We start from the raw sequence: 16,440 nt of genomic DNA, 5'->3' as shown, positions 1-16,440 counted from the left end.
AATTTGGATCTGGAGGATGTGGCTCAGTGGTCAAGCACAAGGCTTGAATGTGTGAGGTCCTGGGTTCAGTCCTTGGTACCACAGGATAAAGCAAAATATCTGGATCCCTGGGTACCCCGTACAAAATCTGAGTTCTGTTAATGACAAAGAAGAACATCTGTGTCAATCACAGGAACATAATCCACATTATAATTGGGACTTTTTTCTCCATAGCTAGCTCACCCTAGAAGTCCAGTTCAAACTGTGCCACTTTCTACAAGCAGCTTTGATGAACAAAACTGATGCCAGTGCTTCCTGACTTCATCTGGTGATCCGTAAAAATATGCATATGTGCTCATGCCAATCCTGTTTTTTTATGCAGTCGGGTATTAGTACTATACTAATGTATTATTCCATTCAAATAATTAAAATGTGTGGAATCCATATAGATTTGGTATAAACTGGATATTTTGAACATTTCATGATTTTTATGATGAATAAGAGAATGAATGGGAAAAGAAATCCTGGAATTATCCAATGTAAATTGTTCATATTTAAATGTAATATTTGTTTGTTTGTCTTGAGTGGGGCCACACCCTTCAGTACCCAGGGGCTACTCCCAGTATGCTGCTTGAGATTGTTCAGCAGACCATGTAACACTAGAGATCGAATTCATATCTCTGTGTATAAAGCATGCATTCCAGTCAGGTGCAGTTACAACATTAGGAAAACAAATTATTCTCATTCATCCTAGATATTCTTTATGGTCTTTGTGCCATACCCAGTGATGCTCAGGGGTTACTCCTGGTTTTGAACTCAGGAATCACTCCTGGTGGTATTCAGGCGACTGTCTGGGATGCCAGGGATCAAACCTGGGTCGGCTGCTTGCAAGGCAAGCACCCTACCCACTTACTATGGCTCCATGCCCATCCTGGATATTCCTGGGAATGAGAACTATTGAGGGGACATAGGACACCTCAATGGGCTGAGCATTGCATATAAGAAGCATGGATGGTCCCAACATTGCCAAATACAAAGTAAGGCCTGCATCACCAGACCATACATCACCACGAGTAGCCTGGCCCAGCACTGTTGGATGTGATCCATATTTTAAAAAACACACTGGTAGTTACATTTTTAATTATGTAAGACTAAAGGGGATGATCTCCAAGAATAAAGCAGTTGAGTATTCGTAACAATATTTTATGGGGCACTTATAATGTTTCTGTGTTAATAACCACTATGTACTGTAACAGTTCAAATGATTTGATCATTCTTGTGGGATAAAGTTTCACATGCAAAAATACCTATAGAAAACCATAGATTAACATATGTAAAGCTGCTAATGTCATTGTGCCAGTATTAAAATGTTTTACTTTGTATCTTTTACTAATTTTTATGATATATTTTATACTGTATCCACTTAAGAATCCTATAAATGCTATTGCTTCATTAAACTATTGTTTCCATTGTTTATTTTGAAACTGAATGGCAATAGAGACTATAAACAACTAAAGTACATCTGGTATGGATATATATTTTTTTCTTTTGGTTATATTTTTAAATAAAGAGAAAAAACTTTAGGCCTTTCTCTTAACAGTTTTACTAAAAATATACCACATATGGCTGGAGAAATAGCTCAACATATACGTACATGCTTGGCATGTGAGAGACTCAGATTCAATCCGCAATATCACTTATGGTCCCCTAAGCACCACCAGGAGTACCCCTGAGCACTGCAAGGTGTGGCCCAAATACAGAGAGGTAGATAGAACATACACAAAGAAGTGCACAATGGTACCAGAACAACAGTAGAGGGGGCAGGGCACATGCCTTGCATGTAGCTGATCTGGGTTTGGGTTTGATGTCCAGCACCCTTTATTGTCCCCCAAATTTCTACCAGTGATCCATGAGCACAGAGCCAGCAGTAATCTCTGAGCACGACTGGCCCCAAAACAAAAATGCATAAAATGTAAATAACTGACACCATAAACACTCATGTAACCACCAAGGTCTCCAGAGCACAAAGCCAGGAGTCACCCTCAAGCACTGCCAGGTATGACCAGAATTAAAAAAAAAAAACGGAGACCCCCCCAGTACCTCTGGGGTGGCCAAGGTAACCCCAGCAACACAGAGCCCAAGTAGCAAGGCATCCTTGGGTCCTGGCCGGTTCAGTGGGTCCAGTTGGCAGAGAATTACTGGTGGGGCCGCCAGCTTGGAAGCTGCCCCAAATAAATTAATAAAAATGAAAAATTTTTTATTGGGGGGTAGAGAAATAGCTCAATGTGCTGAACACATGCTTTGCATTCAAGAGCCCTGCATTCAATTCATGATACCGCATATTACCAAATTTTATTTTTCTTGCAAACTGGAAGTATGTGCCTTTTGACTATTTCATCTATTCTGTCCATCACCCACCAATCAACTCTGACAATAATCAGGGTCCACTATATCTAAGAATTTGGCTTTTGCGTTCTGCTTTATAAGTGAGATCATGCATAAATGAGTTTGGTCCTTTGGGGGGATGGGAAGGGTTGGTGTATTCAGTTGTGCTCAGTTGCTACTCCAGGCTCCCTGCTTAAGAACTCTCCTGGAGATGCTGCGTGAATCCTGTGCAAGGCAAGTGCCGTAACCCCTGCACTATCTCTCTGAGATCATTCTTGACAAGGATTTGGTAGAATCACCTACAGATAAGTAACCTGCTTTCACATGTAATGGAATGTCACTATTCAGGATTGCAAATAAGAAGTCAGGGCAGGAGAGATAGTACAGTGGGCAAGTCTTGCCCTGAATGTGGCCAACTTGTGTTTGATCTTGGCATCACATATGGTTCCCCTGAGCACTGTCAGGAGTAACCCCAGTGCAGGGCCAGGAGTAAGCCCTGATCACTGCCCTGTGTGGTCTCCAAAAAATAAATAAATAAATAAAACCAAATACTTATTAAACACTAATTATGAAATTCAATTTATATGGTGTGTGTTTGGTGCTTTCTATTTATTTTAGGTTGGGGCCACACTCACTTGGTGCTCTGGCTTGGTCCTTCGGGCTGTGCTGGCATATCTGTGATACCAGGGATCAAACTGGGCTTTGTGCATGCAAAACACTGAGGTCAGGACCAGAGAATTAGTACAAGGGTTACTGCGCCTCCCTGCACATTGCAGACCCAAATTGAGAGCCTATGGGTCCCCCAAGCATCACCAGAAGTGATCCCTGAGCACGAGTCAGAAGCCAGGAGTTAGCACTGGGCACTGCTGGCTGTGGCCTCAAAAGAAGAAACAAGAGCATGGGGCTGCATCGACAGTACCGGCAGAAGGCACTTTCCTTTGCACTGGGCCAACCCTGGTTGGATTCACCCTGTTTGATCCCGAACACCACCACATATAGGTCCCCTCAGTTACAGGGGTCATTCCAGGGCACAGAGCAAGATAGGCCCTGTGAACAGGTAAGTGTGTCTCTCTCAGAACAAAGCAGAAACAAGGAATAAAGAAATAAAAAGTAAACAAATTCCAGGTTTTAAACATTTTTCAAAATTTTGAAACCTATAATTTATGAGTATATATAATCATGGTTATATATTACATGGAGCGATAGCAAGGCGGGTAGGGTGTTTGCCTTGAACGCGGCCGGGTCGGCCAACCTGGGTTCGATTCCTCCGCCCCCATCGGAAAGCCCGGCAAGCTACCAAGAGTATCTCACCGCACGGCAGAGCCTGGTAAGCTATCCATGACATATTTGATATGCCAAACACAGTAACAACAAGTCTCACAATGGAGATATTACTGGCCCACTCGACCAAATCGATGAACAACGGGAGGACAGTGCTACAGGAATACCGGAGTACCAGTATATAGTCTAGTTCTCCTTGGAGAACCCGGAAAGCTACTAAGAGTATCCTGCCCACATGGCAGAGCCTGGCAAGCTCCCTGTGGCGTATGCCAAAAACAGTAACAATGATGTGTCTCATTCCCCTGGCTCTGAAAAAGCCACCAATGTGACACCGTTTGGAAGGACGAGTAAGGAGAAGCTGCTAAAATCTCAGGGCTAGGACGAATGCAGACCTCACTGGTGCCCGCTCGAACAAATTGATGAATAATGGGATGACAGTGATACATTGATACATAAATTATATATATAGTTGTTTGTGGAATCCAACCATGTGGTATGTGGGTAGAATCTAGACTTTTGCAAGCATGCCTTCCTAACAACTGAGCTATCTTTCAAGCCCCTTGATATAACTTTGTTTGACATTTTAGTATATATTCTTCTAAACTTGAGAATTATTGGGGGATGGGGGGTGGCGGGGGCAGAGCAATAGTGCAGAAAGTAGGGTGTTTGCCTTGCATGTGGCCAACCCCATTAGATTCCTGGCATCCCATACGGTCCCCCCGAGTAGCGCCGGGAGTAATTCTTGAGTGCAGAGCCAGAAGTAACCCCTGGGCATCGCTGGATGAGACCCAAAAAATACAAAAAAAAAGAAAGAAAATTTTTAGGGAGAGCGGATTGTGCTTTACCTGGTGATGCTCAGGGTTACTCCTGACTCTGTGCTCCGGATTACTCCTGGCAGTGCTTGGGGAACCATATGCTGTGTTAAGGACCTAATCCGGGCTGGCTACTTGCAAAGCAAGCTCCTTAATCCCTGCGCTACTTTACCAGAAAATTATTAAAATTTATACTCCATACATCTTTCAAAATCACTGGGTTTTTTTTTTTCCATTGATGTGAGAATAGTTTTGTACGAGTAGAGGAAAATCTGTTCTCTGAACTTTGAAAAATGTTTCAAGAGCGGTGTTACTCCCCGTAAAACGGGTACAAAAGCATTAGCATTTACTTCCAATTCAGTCCCATTCAGTAGCCTGGTACCTGAGATTCTGCCTAACAGGCTCCCTCTTTCTGACTGCACACTCTACCTTTTAGCAAGGTTCTAGAGCTTAAACCGAGGGGGCTGGAGCAATAGCAAATTGCTCCAGCAAATAGCAAATAGGGCGTTTGCCTTGCACGCGGTCGATCCGGGTTCGATTCACAGCATCCCATATGGTCCCCTGAGCACCGCCAGGAGTGACTCCTGAGTGCAGAGCCATGAGTGCAAGCCAGGAGTAACCCCTGTGCATCGCCGGGTGTGACCCAAAAAGAGAAAAAAAAAAATAGAACTTAAACCAAAACGGCTTTTCCACTTTTCTAAGTCACTCCACACTCCTCTTTCACAGCGCTTTTGTGTTCTCCGGAATGCAAAATGAACCGCTTTCCGCTGCATCCCCGTGACCGCAGGTGCTAGTCTAAGGGTGAAGGCAAGTTGAAAGCCGCGGTCGCGCCGGCATAGGACAAATCTCGCGGGAGAAGCGGGCGAGGAAGGAGCCGGAGGCGGAACCTACAGGTGAGAGGAAAGCAGGAACTGCAAACGCCGAGGAAGGATTTAAACCTCGGACGGCAGCCGGCCGGGTTTCTGGGGCGGACCGGAAGGACCTCCGCGAAGTGCTCGCACCATGGCGGGTCCTGTCAGCCTGCGGGAGCTTCTCATGGGCTCCTCAGCCTGGGCGAGCCCTGAAAGTGCCGAGGGCGCCGCGCCCGAAGGCGGAGGCAGCGCCGCGGGCGGGCCCGAGCCCCCGTGGCGGGAGGATGAGATCTGCGTGGTGGGAATCTTCGGCAAGACGGCTCTGCGACTGAATTCCGAGAAGTTCTCGCTGGTGAACGCCGTGTGCGACCGCCAGGTCTTCCCCCTCTTTCGCCCCCAGGACCCGGGGGACCCGGGGCCTGCGACCAGCCCCGAGCCCGGCGCCGGCGGGGAGGCCGGGGGAGCCGGCGATCCCGGGGCCGCGGACCCCGCTCGCGGAGGCGCCGCCGCTGCAGAAGGGACTCGGACCGAGCCAGGCCCCCAGGACTACAGCCTTCTGCAGGCCTATTACAACCAAGAGAGTAAAGTTCTCTATCTCCTTCTCACTTCCATCTGCGACAATTCCCAGCTGCTCCGGGCTTGCCGGGCCCTGCAGAGTGGGGAAGCCGGAGGTGGCCTCTCTTTACCCCACGCGGAAGCGCACGAGTTCTGGAAACATCAGGAGAAGCTGCAGTGCCTCAGTCTCCTTTACCTTTTCTCCGTCTGTCACATCCTGCTCCTGGTCCATCCCACTTGCTCCTTTGACATCACTTACGACCGAGTATTCAGGGCCCTGGATGGACTGAGACAGAAGGTACTGCCCCTCCTCAAAACAGCCATAAAGGATTGCCCAGTGGGCAAAGACTGGAAGCTAAACTGCCGACCTTGCCCACCTAGACTCCTTTTTCTCTTTCAACTTAATGGAGCCCTCAAAGTGGAACCGTCTCGGAGCCAAGACCCAGCTCATCCTGACAAGCCCAAAAAGCATTCTCCTAAAAGGCGATTGCAGCATGCCCTCGAGGACCAAATCTATAGAATCTTCCGGAAGAGTCGTGTCTTGACTAATCAGAGTATCAACTGCCTCTTTACTGTGCCTGCGAACCAAGCTTTTGTTTATATAGTTCCCGGAAGTCAGGAGGAGGACCCAGTGGGCATGTTGCTGGATCAACTTCGGAGTCATTGTACTGTGAAGGACTCAGAATCTTTGCTGGTGCCCACACCCCTTTCTGGGCCCCGGAGATACCAGGTGATGAGGCAGCACAACCGACAACAGTTGTCTTTTCACATTGACAGCAGCAGTTCCAGTTCTTCCGGGCAGCTAGTAGATTTTACTCTTCGGGAATTCCTATGGCAGCACGTGGAACTGGTCCTCAGCAAGAAAGGTTTCGATGACAGCGTAGGCAGAAACCCTCAGCCTTCCCATTTTGAACTTCCCACTTATCAGAAGTGGGTCTCAGCTGCTTCCAAACTGTATGAAGTGGCTATTGATGGGAAAGAGGAAGACCTGGGATCTCCCACTGGGGAGCTGACATCGAAGATTTTAAGCAGTATTAAAGTGTTGGAAGGGTTTTTGGATATTGACACCAAATTTTCAGAAAACCGATGTCAGAAAGCTTTACCCATGGCCCATAGTGCCTATCAGTCCAATTTGCCGCACAATTACACAATGACCGTCCATAAGAATCAGCTTGCCCAGGCTCTGCGAGTGTACAGTCAACATGCTAGGGGCCCAGCTTTTCATAAGTATGCCATGCAGTTACATGAAGACTGCTACAAGTTTTGGAGCAATGGTCATCAGCTCTGTGAGGAGAGGAGTTTAACGGATCAACATTGTGTACATAAGTTTCATTCCTTACCTAAATCAGGTAACTAAAGTTGTATTCACATTTTGTGTGTTCTGTTTTTGAGCCACACTCAGTGGTGCTCAGGGCTTACGGCCTAGCTCTCTGCTTAGGGATCACTCGTGTCAGAGCTCAGGAAATCTTATGAAGTTCCAGGCAAGAACCGTACCCACTGTACTATCACTTTGGCCCCTAACATTTTTTTTTGTTATTGTTGCTGAACAGCTAGAACCCAGGGCCTCATACCTACTACACTTGCACTTTGCCACTGAGCTGCTTCCCAGTCCCTGTAAATATGTTTTGTCTTGCGGTTTTGAGCTAAAATGAATTGAATTAAATGTATGGTCATGATCATGGTGTCAAAAATTCACTCAGAAACCCTGAAATCTGAGGTTATCGATTATTTTGTACAATTTCACTTGCGTTTTCAATGTGTAGCTTATTTAGTCAAGGTTTTTGTGTATCTTTTCTTCCTCTTTTTCCAAAGAGCCATTTGGAGGAATTGCGGGGTTAGAAACTATAGACTATAAAATAAATACTTGTTTTGATAAAATTAGATGTGACTGTTCTTTTCCAGGAGAAAAGCCAGAAGCTGATAGAAATCCTCCTGTGTTATATCACAATAGCCGAGCTCGATCCACTGGTGCCTGTAACTGTGGAAGAAAGCAAGCACCTCGAGATGATCCCTTTGACATCAAGGCAGCTAACTATGACTTTTATCAGGTAGACTGAATTTCTTTTCATGTCTTCATTTTGGGTTTCTGTCATCTGAGTGAAAATACACATATGTACGTATTTGCAACCCATTACTTGTTGATCTTGTTGACAGTTATGAAATATGTTGTTATAAGTGAAAATTTCACAGGTTGTTTTGTTTTCTTTTTTGTTTTATATAGCTTTTGGAAGAAAAATGTTGTGGAAAACTGGATCATATCAATTTCCCAGTATTTGAACCAAGTACTCCAGACCCGGCTCCTGCCAAAAATGAATCTTCTCCAGCCCCTGCAGACGTAGATGCTGATAAACTTAAAGAAAAAGAACCTCAGACCCAAGGAGAGAGCACAAGCTTGAGTTTAGCTTTGAGTTTAGGCCAATCCACAGATAGTTTAGGCACTTATCCTGCTGATCCACAAGCAGGAGGGGATAATCCAGAAGTGCATGGTCAAGGAGAAGTAAAATCTGAGAAAAGACCAAACTTAGTTGATAGACAGGCATCCACTGTTGAATATCTCCCAGGCATGCTACACTCAAATTGCCCTAAAGGGCTCCTACCCAAATTTTCCAGCTGGTCACTGGTTAAACTAGGCCCTGCCAAGTCTTACAACTTTCATACAGGTTTGGACCAACAGGGCTTCATTCCAGGAACAAATTATCTCATGCCTTGGGATATTGTCATCAGGACTAGAGCTGAAGATGAAGGAGACTTAGATACAAATTCTTGGCCTGCTCCAAACAAAGCTGTTCCTGGAAAGAGAAGTTCAGTCGTCATGGGAAGAGGAAGGCGAAGAGATGATATAGCTCGAGCATTTGTGGGCTTCGAATATGAAGACTCTCGAGGCCGGAGGTTTATGTGCTCAGGACCTGACAAAGTCATGAAAGTTATGGGAAGTGGACCAAAGGAATCAGCTTTGAAGGCCCTGAATAGTGATATGCCCTTATATATTCTGTCATCATCTCAGGGCCGAGGGCTAAAACCACATTATGCTCAACTTATGAGGCTTTTTGTTGTGGTTCCTGATGCTCCTTTGCAGATAATATTAGTGCCTCAGGTAAGAAATATGACCCTCTTTATCCTGACACAAAAAATACTGATACTGGTTTTGATTGTTCTTTTCAAAAGTGCATAATAATACCAAACTATTTTATTAAACAGGTCATAAAAATAAAATCAATTAAAAAATAAATAGGTCATAATTTAAATACCTTTGTACCAAGGTTAAAGAGATAGTACAGCATGTAGGTGCTTGCCTTACATGCTACTGATCTGGGTCTGATTGATCTCCAGCATCCCATGCAGTCCCCTGAGCACCACCAAGAGTAGTTCCTGAGTGCAGAGGCAGGAGTTACCCCTGAGCATCGCCAGGATGTGACCCAAAAACAAAACCAACAACAAAAAAAAACTTTTGCCCCCTAATACTCTTTTTTAAAAATAGGTCATGGATGTGTTCATCAGTTTACATTATTTGGTCTAAAGGAAAAACTGCCGAAGTTAAGGTTCTGTAGAGGCTTGGCAGATGCTTCAGGAATCGAGGGTGCTTGTGCTGCATGTTCAAGGACCCAAGTTCAATCCTTCAGTCCCTAGTACTACATGGCCCCCCAGCATCACCAGAGGTGCCCCTGATGGCATTCAGGACCACTGGGCATTAGTAGGACTGTAGTGCAGGACCCTAGCATAAGCCATCTGCCCTGTTGGCCAAGTACTGCAGAGGGTGGCCCAGTCCCCTGATCACTGCTTAGGAGTCCCCACCCCACCCCCCCAAAAAAATGTAGATAATACTTGAGAGACTAATAAGCTGGTTACTGTTAATATGCTTTTTGTTTGTTTTGTGGGGGAGAGAGTGTTTTGGTTTTGTTTTGTTTTGGGCCACACCTGGTGGTGCTCAGGCCTTACTTCAGACTCTGCTCTCATGGGTGGGCTTAAATGACCATATGTGAAGCGAGGATTGACCTCCTGTAAGGCAAGTACCCTACCCACTGTACTATAAGTCTGGCTCATTATAAGCTCTTTGGATCTATTATTGGTTAGGCATTTCTCTTTCTGATGTTTCTAACTGAAAAATATTAAAAATATCAGAAACGTTAACTAATATCACTTTTTTAAAAACACCTAATAAAGTGAACCAGAAATAAAAGAGGAGATGTGTAGAAGATGTCACAGGAACACACAGGATCATTTTAAAATAAATAATGATATCATTTATTTTTCAGGTTCAACCAGGCCCACCACCTTGTCCAGTATTCTACCCAGAAAAGCAGGAAATCACTCTCCCACCTGATGGCCTCTGGGTTTTGAGGTTTCCTTATGCATATGTGACTGAGAGAGGACCTTGTTTTCCTCCAAAGGAAAATGTGCAGTTAATGAGTTATAAGGTGCTCCGTGGAGTTCTTAAAGCAGTAACACAATAAGTTTTCTAGCCAATTTGTTCTTAAATTTGAGCTGGGTTTTGGTTTTGGTGTGTATGTGGTGATTTTTCGGTACATGTATGCTTTTTTTTTTATGCTGTGTTTTCTTTAATCCAAAATGTGCTTTGGTTACAGGAGTTCAGTATTTGGACAATAATTGTTCTTCTATTTTATGATATTGTTGATATTTATTGTAAATGGGACTATAACTTCCTAATAAACTTGGTTATCTAAAAAAGGACAAAAAGTACTTGGTAGATACTTCTATTTTTTCTTGTTTATGTTTGACTGTCTATAATAAAACATATTTCTAACATTTTACCATGTTAAATTAAAACTTAATTTTTACCAGTGCTTGTATGATAGTACAGTTTGCCTTGAGCACAGCCAACACAGATTCGATCCCCAGTAGCTCATATGGTTCCCTGAGTACCGCCAAGAGTGATTCCTAAGTGCAGAGCCAGGAGTAACCCCTGAGCACCACCAAATATGGCACAAAAACTAAAACTAAAAACCTTAGTTTTCACTAAAATGATATTTAGCTGAAATTTTCCTTAACATGTTCTCCTGAAATTATCTCCCAAATAAGATGATCCAGAGCTAGGGAGATGGCTCAAAGGTTGAAGTACTTTTTTTTTTCTTTTTGGGTCACACCTGGCGATGCACAGGGGTCACTCCTGGCTCTGCACTCAGGAATTACTCCTGGTAGTGCTTGGGGGACCATATGGGATGCTGGGACTCAAACCCAGGTCAGATGCATGCAAGGCAAATGCCTTACCCGCTGTACTATCACTTCAGTCGTGGTTGAAGTGCATTTGGGAGTCACTGACTCTATTGTCAGCACCACGTAGTCCCTTGGGTACTACCAGAAGTGGCACCTGAGCATTGCTGGGTAAGCAATGTTCGTCACGGACCTAATTACAAAAAAAAGGAAAAAAATTATTGTTTGACTTAAAATTCTAAAATTCTGGTTTGACTTTTGTCATTGTTATATTTTTGGACTACTGAGATTCTATAATTTTGGAGGAGGGGGTGCTGAGCTACTCTGCATGCAGATGGGCCACATTCAGTCCCAGACATTGTATGATCCCCAGAGCACTGCCAGGAGCAACCCCAAGCACAGCTGGGAGTAGCCACTGAGCACCAAGTGTGGCCCAAAACAAAAACAAAATTTCTGTAACATTTCTATACTACGGTGATTTCAGTATTATCAGCATGACACAGATCACCAATTAGTGTTCAGAAATAAGTAATCACATGTCTCTCAGACTCCTTCCACTTTTTCTAAGTAAAACTTCACTGAAAATAAACCAAATTTGAGTTAATGTCATGCAATTCTAGCATAATTGTTTATGCTTTCCTAGACACAGATTATGCTTTCAACATGGATGTTGAAATGCCCAGCAAATAAATTAGAGATTTTGATACTAATTTGTTTTGAGATTAAAATATTTATTTCAAGAATTTTAAATTAACAACTGTGACATTGCATGCTATATCCAGCAAGAGGACGTAGAGGGGGAAACACAGTTGGGCAGTTTACCCAGATAGCTCCAGTTCACCACTAGCCATTTTAAATGTTCCAGACTTAACTCTTTTAGCACTGTCACTGTAGCACTGTCCTCCCATGGTTCATCAATTTGTTCGAGCAGGCCCAGTAACGTCTCCATTGTGAGACTTGTTGCTGTGTTTGGCATATCGAAGGCTTTGCCTTGTGGACGAGATACTCTTGGTAGCTTGCCGAGCTCTCTGAGAGGGGTGGAGGAGTTGAACCCAGCTTGGCTGGGCTGACCGCACGCAAGGCAAATGCCCTACCGCTGTGCTATCGCTCCAGCCCATTTCAATAATTAAAAATAAAATATTAATCTCAACCCTTCAAGATGAGGGTTGGAGAAATAGTACAGCAGGTAAAGCACTTGCACGGCTGACCCGAATTTAGTCTCCGGCATCTCATCTGGTCACCTGAGCACCTCTAGAGGTAATTCCTCAATGGAGAGCCAGGAGTAACTCCAAAGCTTCGCTAGGTGTGGCACTCCCCAAACCCCTCGGCCCCAAAGTGTATACCTGGGCTGGAGCCAGCCATAGTGCAGCGTCCAGCCTGGGTTCGATCCCTGGCACTACATATAGTTCCTTGATCCCGGCCAAAAGTGATTCCTGAGCAGAATGCCAGAAACCTGTGTGTTACTGTGTGGGTCACACCCCTAAAAAAAAAAAGTATTACCATTGACTCATTAGTTAGACCCATGTCTAAAGACTTAATTTACAAAGAAAAATTCCAAGGTATTAGTAATAGTTGAGTGTACCCTTATTGTGTTACTGATTGCTCTTTTCCTGCATCATCACCCAGGGTTTCTGCCCAGAGGATGTAGATAGGACTCCCACTGATAAGCGTCTTCAGGAGTGACATACCATAAGTCTACCAGCACATCCTAGGAGCTTCAGGACACTACCCAACTTCTTTATTGCCCAGTTTTCTCACTTGCCTGTGCAATTCTTGAAGAAACCAATTTTTAGTGTTACAGGTACTTTAGAATTTGTCTAGCAGATTTTCCGGTTGCTAGCCAAAAGCCTCTCCCTAGAGAGGGGGGGAGGGAGGGGGGTGGCAGGGAGGGAGGGAAGGAGGGAGAGAGGGAGGAAGGAAGGAAGGAAGGAAGGAAGGAAGGAAGGAAGGAAGGAAGGAAGGAAGGAAGGAAGGAGAAAAAAATCAATTTATCTGGGGTTGGAGAGATAGTACAGCAGTGGTAGGCGCTTGCCTTGCACGTGGTTGTCTTAGGTTCCTTCTTAGGGATCTCCGGCATCCCACATGGTTCCCCAGGCATAATTTCTGAGTGCAGAGCCAGGGGTAAAAATTGTGAGCATCGCTGGGTGTGACCCAAAAACCATTCTTTAAAAATCATTTTCTCTCTGTGCTGAAGGTAGATTTCTGTGGTTGAGGACCGTCCAGTCTACCTCTCGCATGGGACACTTCTGTTTGTTTGTTTGTTTATTTATTTACTTATTACTTATTTATTTATTTTGGGGCACAACCAGTGATGTTCAGGGTTTACTCCTGGCTCTGAACACAGGTTTACACGTGGGGATGCTTGGGGGAACAGATGCAGAGATCGAACCCAGGTCAGCTTCATGCAAGATAAGCGCCTTAGCCTCTGTACTATTGCTCTGGCTCCTCTGTCCATTTTAAATTCTTTATTCAGACCTGAAGGACACTCCTTTCTGCCCCTCCCCACCCCCACCCCCCCCACCCGTGGAAGCACAGGCGCGCCCTCTAGTGGCTGCTCTGCACTTGCAGTCTTTGTCTTGTCCAGGTTTGTTATGTTGGCCCTGGGATGTACAGGAGACTCCTTCCACCATGGTCTCAGTCTATCACATGGCCCCCACCTCACTCACAGCCTGCTAGCTATCAAGTCGGTGTTGAAGTTTTCATTTGCCTCTTTCCGACAACCTTCAAGTCAAAATTTTGTCTTTATTATCAGCTCTCCAGTTCAACCACATACAAGGCAAGCACCCTGCCTGTGTACTAGCTTTGGGGCCCAAATATATATATGTATATATATACATATATGCGTGTGTGTATAAATTCGTGTGTATATATATACTTGTGTGTATACACACACATATTACATAATATATATAATAGACTTTGGGTCTAGGAGGTAAGGTTTTCATGTGGCCACCCTGTTCAGATCCCCTGCACCATCCCAGAGCACCAAGCACAGCCAGAGTTACTCCTGAGCAAAGAGCAAGGAATAGTCCCTTGAACATTACTGGCTATCGCCTCAACCCTTCTTCCCCCGACCCCTAAGAAGAAAAAAAAAAGACCTGGGAACTGCATTTTCTCTTTTTTGAGGGTGGCACACCCAGGAGTGCTCAGGACTTACTCCTGGCTCTGTGCTCAGGAATCATTCCTGATCATATTTAAGTGCCTGATTACTATCTCACCAAGCCTGGGAATGACACTTTTCCAGGAATGACACTTTCAATGTGAGTAAAAAGAGGAGATGAGAGCATTTCATAAATAGCTGACTAATAAGCTAGTATATTTATTTATTTAAAATTAAATCACTCGGGGGTGGTGCCGCCAGCAGGTCAATCTGAACCTGTGAGATGAGTGCATCAGCAGCCTGATGGCAACGTCAGACTTTCAGATACCCCAAACTTGATGCTGTGCCTTTGGCCAGACCCCAAAAACTTGGGGCAAAGTTTACCAAGAAAGTAAGGTAAGGTAAAGGCCCTCCCGTTGATCGTCGATTTGCTCGAGCGGGCCCAGTAACGTCTCCATTGGAGACTTTGTTGTTACTGTGTCTGGCATATCGAATACTCTCGGTCGCTTGCCGGGCTCTCCGGGAGGGGCGGAGGAATCGAACTCGGGTCGGCCATGTTGGCCGCTTGTAAGGCGAACGCCCTACCCGCTTGTGTGCCAGCACACAAGCGGCCAACATGGCCGACCCGAGTTCGATTCCTCCGCCCCTCCCGGAGAGCCTGGCAAGCGACCGAGAGTATTCGATATGCCAGACACAGTAACAACAAAGTCTCCAATGGAGACGTTACTGGGCCCGCTCGAGCAAATGAGCAACCAAGAAAGTAAACTGCCAAAAGTTAGGTATGTGGGAGACACACCCACAAACCACCTCCAGCTCAGCTATATAATTGGAGGCATGGCCTCTCTGGTTCCTGATCAAACTGCTTAATGGCCATGATCCCTGAGACTCAGAAACGAATCTCGGAACCCAAAGTCTTTTGGCGGAAATGCATCCTGTTCCTGCAGTAGGTTACTGGCACTGGGCCACTCTAGGTGGGAATAGGTTTCATGCCTTGGCCTGTTCCCCCTGGCGGCCCGGTGACCGCCATCCTCCAGAGGTCACTGGATGGTCAGATTTGGACCTGCAGTGATGAGACACACGGGGCCTCAACAGATGGGGGTGGAACCGGCCTTTTCCTCCCCATCCCAACTAGACCCCGAGTTACTGCCTTACAATCAGCCTCTCTGGCTCCTGATCAAGCTGATTAACAGCCATGATCCCAGAGACTCAGAAACAAATCTCAAAACCCAGCGGCTTTTGGCAGAAATGCATCTGGACGACATACAAAGTGGCCGCCGCCTCAGAGCTTATTGGAAAGCCAGGTACGAGTCAGCGGTGAAGGGACAACTGCAGTCTTATGGGAAGGGGGGCGATACCGGCTCATCCTTCACGCCCTACTGAGGTCACGAGTTGCCCCCCACAAGTGGCTCTCTGACACAGCCATAACACCAGACACACAGAAACCAATCTCGTAATTATCTGGCTCTTTGCAGAAATCCAAAATCATTATATGACATTGTATGATTCTCATACCACCTATAGAAAACAAAGTATTTCACAATGCCTTTTCAGCAATTCTGATTGTTGGGGGGGAAATTCTAAACAATAATGGTGCATCTTTTGTCAAAATAATGAATGTAATCAATGTAGAGAAGAGTTAAGTATAAATCATCTGCCTCACAGGCATTAGGAGGGGTGGGAGGGGGGGTATATTGGGGTTCTTGGTGGTGAAAAATGAGTACTGGTGAAGGGAAAGGTGTTTGATCATTATATGACCGAGACTTAAACCTGAAAGCTTTATAACTTTTGCCACAGTGATTCAATAAATAAATATAAGAAGAAAATAAATAAATAAATTATGGGAAAAAAAAGTAAGGTGGAGTTCATGCCCAATCCAATCAGCTAATCAGTGGCTGAATAAATAGCAGTACTCCTACATAAAACAAAAACAAAAAAAAAATAAAATTAAATCACTGTGAGTTGCAAAGTTACAAGATATTTATGATTGAGTTTCAGGTGTATGTTGTTCCAACACCAATCTTTTCACCAGTGCTCACTACGCTCCACTACTGGGAACATTGGTAACTAGTATCTTTATGGTGTGAAAATAGGAAGCATTCTCTCTTGGCTATAAAAATGGATAAGTTTAATATTTTTAGCCAGTTTAAATTCCTCCATCAGAAGAGTTCTTTTGCACTCCAAATAGGAGGGGTTAAAAATACTCAGAATTGTTTTTCTTTTTCTTTTTACTTTTTTCTTTTTGGGTCACATTCAGCCATGCTTATTGGTTACTCCTGGCTCTGAACTCAGGAATTACTCCTAGACGTGC

General features: G+C 44.8%; 2 protein-coding genes across 2 annotated transcripts in view; both read left to right on the top strand.

Moving 5' to 3' along the window:
- The window catches only part of PRR11 (proline rich 11), a 42,281-nt gene extending 41,931 nt beyond the window's left edge, over positions 1 to 350 (top strand). Inside the window, exon 10 of the mRNA XM_056127540.1 lies at positions 214 to 350. Coding sequence (XP_055983515.1) covers positions 214 to 282 — 69 coding nt within the window. The 3' untranslated portion in view covers positions 283 to 350. The remainder of the gene's footprint in view (positions 1 to 213) is intronic.
- Positions 351 to 5,431: 5,081 nt separating this feature from the next.
- On the top strand, positions 5,432 to 10,623 carry SMG8 (SMG8 nonsense mediated mRNA decay factor). The gene is made up of 4 exons (XM_056127763.1): positions 5,432 to 7,212; positions 7,766 to 7,911; positions 8,085 to 8,957; positions 10,117 to 10,623. The coding sequence occupies exons 1-4, from the start codon at positions 5,460 to 5,462 to the stop codon at positions 10,312 to 10,314; spliced, it is 2,970 nt and encodes a 989-aa protein (XP_055983738.1). The 5' UTR covers positions 5,432 to 5,459; the 3' UTR covers positions 10,315 to 10,623.
- Positions 10,624 to 16,440: the final 5,817 nt, after the last annotated feature.

Source organism: Sorex fumeus, unplaced genomic scaffold, assembly GCF_029834395.1.
Source record: "Sorex fumeus unplaced genomic scaffold, SorFum_2.1 ptg000063l, whole genome shotgun sequence".
NCBI lineage: Eukaryota > Metazoa > Chordata > Mammalia > Eulipotyphla > Soricidae > Sorex > Sorex fumeus.
The sequence above is the reverse complement of the archived record's forward strand: the minus strand, read 5'-3'. Positions and strand labels throughout refer to the sequence as shown.

Coding starts and splice junctions, on each gene's coding strand:
- SMG8 (XM_056127763.1), top strand. CDS start 5,460: ATGGCGGGTCCTGTCAGCCTGCGGGAGCTTCTCATGGGCTCCTCAGCC. Junction 7,213..7,765: donor TCATTCCTTACCTAAATCAG/GTAACTAAAGTT, acceptor GTTCTTTTCCAG/GAGAAAAGCCAGAAGCTGAT. Junction 7,912..8,084: donor CTAACTATGACTTTTATCAG/GTAGACTGAATT, acceptor TGTTTTATATAG/CTTTTGGAAGAAAAATGTTG.